The sequence below is a fragment of the Marmota marmota genome, unplaced genomic scaffold (assembly GCF_001458135.2).
Source record: "Marmota marmota marmota unplaced genomic scaffold, marMar, whole genome shotgun sequence".
In the NCBI taxonomy this organism is placed as follows: Eukaryota; Metazoa; Chordata; class Mammalia; order Rodentia; family Sciuridae; genus Marmota; species Marmota marmota.
This window is the reverse complement of record NW_026000221.1, coordinates 23,106,115-23,110,764: the sequence shown is the minus strand read 5'-3', so window position 1 is coordinate 23,110,764 and position 4,650 is coordinate 23,106,115. Positions and strand designations below refer to the sequence as shown.

Sequence of the window (4,650 nt, the reverse complement as noted above, 5' to 3'; positions counted from 1 at the left end):
GGACACGGGCCTAGGCACCACTGCCGACCTCCCCCGCCAGGCTTCGCGGTCCCTACAAACTTGGGCGATTGTCTCGCTGGGCTTCGCCCGGGCCTTGGGCTCAGGAGTTGTTGGGAGAAAAGCCGCGTCTAGCTCGGATCCTTGAGGTGGAGGGAAGGGTTTTGAAGGGAAAGGTCGTTGCAATTAAAGCCGGATTTGGTTCAAACGGAAACTCCGGGCCGCCCTGCAAATTTTATTTTTTTTTTTTTGGTTTTTGGAAAAGTTCAAAAGAAATAGATCCGAAATCAGAACAGAAGCGTGCTAAATCTATGCAAATGTGTTTGGCCTCGCCTTTAATTAATCCTCCAAAATGTTGCAAATCCTTAATCCTATCTTCACAATCCGATTTGGAGGTATTAAATTTCTGAAAAGTCGACCGAGCTGCGGTGCATCCGGGATTTTTCGGCCGGGTGCACTTTCTGGAAAAGCGCAGTGGCTTCGATTCGGGTTAGCATTTCTGGAGGGTGGGAGTGCTAGGCAAAGCTCAGCCTTTCCTTTGCGTTTCTTTGTGGATTAAAAGAGAAAGAAAGCAAGCCTTGGCTTCTCTTGTTCTACCCCCGTGCGCCCAACGTGAGGTCGCCCCAGAGCGGAGCATGGAGTCCCTGCTCCTGCCCAGGCCTCTATCTGGATGGTGGGCCGGGCGCGGAGGCCAGATTTGCGCACAGGGCACGGTCGTTCCCCGGCAGACCGGGTGGCACCGAGGTCGGGACAGCTTCAGGGGTCCCCGAAGGACCAGATTCAGGAATTGGGGCCTCTGCTGTCTTCTGAGGAGGGGGGCGGTGTGCTTCTGGGTCTGAGTCAACCAGCCCTCCCCCAGGGGAAGCTGGTTTGAGGGCCTGGCTCGCCCGCAAACCCCGGGGCGTAGGCAAAGAGTGCTATGGTCGTTCAACTGGCAGTGGAGACCCAGGCCCACACTCACCTCCTCTCTGCCTGTCCCCCGCAGGGCTCTCCCTACGACCACACACCCGGCATGGCGGGCTCCTTGGGGTACCACCCATACGCTGCGCCCCTGGGCTCCTACCCGTACGGGGACCCTGCATACCGGAAGAACGCCACCAGGGACGCCACGGCCACTCTCAAGGCCTGGCTCAACGAGCACCGCAAGAACCCCTACCCCACCAAGGGCGAGAAGATCATGCTGGCCATCATCACCAAGATGACCCTCACCCAGGTGTCCACCTGGTTCGCCAACGCGCGCCGTCGCCTAAAGAAGGAGAACAAGATGACGTGGACTCCGCGAAACCGCAGCGAGGACGAAGAGGAGGAGGAGAACATTGATCTGGAGAAGAATGACGAGGACGAGCCCCAGAAGCCCGAGGACAAGGGCGACCCCGAAGGCCCTGAAGCAGGTTGGTGGGTGAGGGAAAGGATTTTTGGAGCTGGAGTTAAGTGAATAGGGGGCCTGGAGGGGGCGCGCACGGGGCCTGGAGGTTTGGGGCCAGGATCTCTGCCTTTGCAGGCGGGAACCGGGGCCCCGCCGCGTGGCCTCTGCGTTTCTGACAGCCTGGGTTTCGCCCACAGGAGCCGAGCCGAAGGCGACTTCGGGCTGCGAACGGCTTCAGGGGCCGCCCACCCCCGCCGGCAAGGAGACCGAAGGCAGTCTCAGCGACTCGGATTTTAAGGAGCCGCCCTCCGAGGGCCGCCACGACACGCTGCCCCGGCCCCCCCGCGCCGGCGGGCCCTCCCCAGCGGGGCCAGCGGCGGCGCGGCTAGCGGAGGACCCGGCCCCTCACTACCCCGCGGGTGCGCCGCCGTCCGGATCGCACCCGTCCGCGGGAGAGCTGCCCCCCGGTCCCGGCGGGCCCTCGGTGATCCACTCGCCACCACCGCCGCCGCCGCCAGCGGTGCTCGCCAAGCCCAAATTGTGGTCTTTGGCAGAGATCGCCACATCCTCGGACAAGGTCAAGGACGGGGGCGGCGGGAGCGACGGCTCTCCGTGCCCACCGTGCCCCGGGCCTGTAGCCGGGCAAACCCTGGGAGGCAGCCGCGCGTCGCCGGCCCGGGCGCCGTCGCGCTCGCCCTCCGCGCAGTGTCCTTTTCCGGGCGGGACGGTGCTGTCCCGGCCTCTCTACTACACCGCGCCCTTCTATCCCGGCTACACGAACTATGGCTCCTTCGGACACCTTCACGGCCACCCGGGGCCCGGGCCAGGTCCCACCACCGGTCCGGGCTCTCATTTCAATGGATTAAACCAGACGGTGTTGAACCGTGCGGACGCTTTGGCTAAAGACCCGAAAATGTTGCGGAGCCAGTCTCAGCTAGACCTGTGCAAAGACTCTCCCTATGAATTGAAGAAAGGTATGTCCGACATTTAACGCGGGCTGCGTGGGTCCCGGACTTGCATAATTTATTAAAACCATGGCCTTGGCAGTTATTTTTCCATCACCAAGAGAAAGAGAGAGAGAGAGAGACAGAGAAATAAACTACACTTCTATTCAAAAGTTTATAGTTTATGGAGATGGATGACATAAAGATGTAAACATCTCCAAATACAAAAAAAAAAAAAATGTCTTAACCAACCGAAAAGAAAGAATTAAAAAAGGATTTGTATTAAATCTTATTCTGTATATTTAATGTAGCATTTTTGTATTTAAATTGATAATTCAATATCTTTGAAGTAAATTATGAAATCGAGACACCTGTACAGGCATTTAATGTTTTTTGTAATATAAATATATACATTTGTGTTTTCCCCAAAACTGTTTCATAGTTTAAAAATACCAAGTTTAATTTAATTTTTTACACCTATTGATTTTTCTGGGTATGAGCTAAAGTATTATTACGGAAAGGAAACAGGTTATACTCTTAGATTTAAAAAGTAAAAGAAACTGCAGCCGCCTTTGTAAAATGCAAAATATTTAATTAAAAGAGATTTTAACAGAATCAGAGCCACTCATTACTCTTTAGAAGCCTCAATAAACTGTCCATTGCCTTGGTCCAAAAGGTGCAAATGCAACTTTTTTTCCAAGTGGGAAATGAAAGGTTCCACAGCCCCTCAGAGCCCCATGGGGAAAGCCATAATTAGGCTCCAAGCCTGGGGGAACCCGGCCCTGCCCGGGCAATGCGGATTTGGATCACTGATTCGGGCTGCTCCGGGAAGATTGGACCCTGGAGGAAGGAGAAGAGACCCAAGTGTATACCCAGAAGGGAGAAAAGATGGCAAATCGAGCTAGAGACTCGCAGCACCCGAGCACCAGCGCTTAACCTAATTACTTCCAATCAGTGTCGTGTTTTATGCAAAGCAATCAGCTGGTGAACTTTGCTAATGAGTTCGATTTTATGCCGGATTTAGCCCTTATTACTATTTCAAAGGTGCTGCTGGCTAATGCGGGAGGGGAGCGTTAGGGGATACCAAGGGAAGGCTTTCCCAAGTCACTGTCTCCTCTACTCCTTCAATATGGGGCATTGATCTCTTCTTTGGATTTGATTAAATTAGTGAACGTTCCATCCGCGACCACTCGGGGGGCGGGGGGCCCTGTGGATGCCCAAGCAGCCTTGGGGCTGGGGTCTTGGGACCGGCGAGGGGACCGTTCCCCCCTTTCACAGGTAGGTGTCACACTTGTCCTGAATTTCAAGCCTGCACTTTGCAGAGTTGGAGATCCGGTAGTGGGAGGAAGGGGGTGGGGTGGTAGGGAAGGCCACAGTCATTTGGGGGGAAGCTAGGGGAGCCCCCGAAGGAATCCAGAGACCCTCCCCCAAGGGCCTCTTTTTGGACAAGTGGCTTTTAGAAGCTGGAGGTCATATGCCTAGATAAGGAGGCCTTTGTGGACTCGATGAGGCTTGTCGTTGCTTTAGCACTTTTCCCCAGTTCAGATTCAAGAGTTTTGGCCCAGTAGCTACAGAAGTATTTTTGAGGCTTTTTTTTTTTCATCTTAGTATCGCATATTTCATCTCAAAATGTGAACTCAGTATGCATCTCAAATCTAAATGAGGAAGAGACACCACCCAGCGTCGGAGGCCAGCCAACCCTCACTGTTCCGGCTTGGCTGGGGTGCCAGAGTCTCCATTTTGCGCCTGACATGGAGCCGCCAACGTGTTTCACTTCGTGGGAAATTTTTGGTGGTGGGGGGAGACGGGGTGTGTTACAGCAAAAACATACTCAGGCGAGGGGAATTAATTTGCTCTATTAAACCCAAGTCTCAGTGTAGAGAGAGCATGTGTTTGCACATAACACCGGTTTAATTAGGCTAAATCAAAATGCACATATTTGCATTTCTACTCATGATTGCTTTAACCCTACTCGGCTTTTTAAACACATGCCAAAGTTGCACCGAAGTTGTTGCTCTTTTTTCCCCCCCTGATTTTCACCTGCAATGGGGCTTCTTTAGTCTATTCGAATTTAAACAAGTTTTGAAAGTAGCGTTTGTACAGATATTTTAGCGAAGAGTGGTCGAACTTGAAGGCTTAAATTAGTGAGAAAATTCACGCCGGGAAAATAATTTTAAAGTTGGAAGTGTGAATGATCAAATATGCATCAGACGATCGTATTTTATTTTGTCCCTTTAATTATAAATGATTTTTTAAACAATTGAATTCCAGAGATGACTATCTCCTTCCCGACCACCGCCTCCAGCTCCTCATCCCTCCCTCCACGCCTCCCCCCCCCCAGCC

General features: G+C 53.0%; 1 protein-coding gene across 1 annotated transcript; it reads left to right on the top strand.

Annotated features, from left to right (window-relative positions):
* Positions 1-6: 6 nt before the first annotated feature.
* On the top strand, positions 7-2,977 carry Irx5 (iroquois homeobox 5). The gene is made up of 2 exons (XM_015488485.2): positions 7-1,388; positions 1,561-2,977. Exons 1-2 carry the CDS (start codon positions 917-919, stop codon positions 2,352-2,354), a joined length of 1,266 nt encoding a protein of 421 aa, XP_015343971.1. The 5' UTR covers positions 7-916; the 3' UTR covers positions 2,355-2,977.
* Positions 2,978-4,650: the final 1,673 nt, after the last annotated feature.

Excerpts from the sequence above, each read along its gene's own strand:
- Irx5 (XM_015488485.2), top strand. The coding sequence starts at position 917 with ATGGTCGTTCAACTGGCAGTGGAGACCCAGGCCCACACTCACCTCCTC. Across the intron at positions 1,389-1,560 it reads CCCCGAAGGCCCTGAAGCAG|GAGCCGAGCCGAAGGCGACT; the intron begins GTTGGTGGGTGA and ends TTTCGCCCACAG.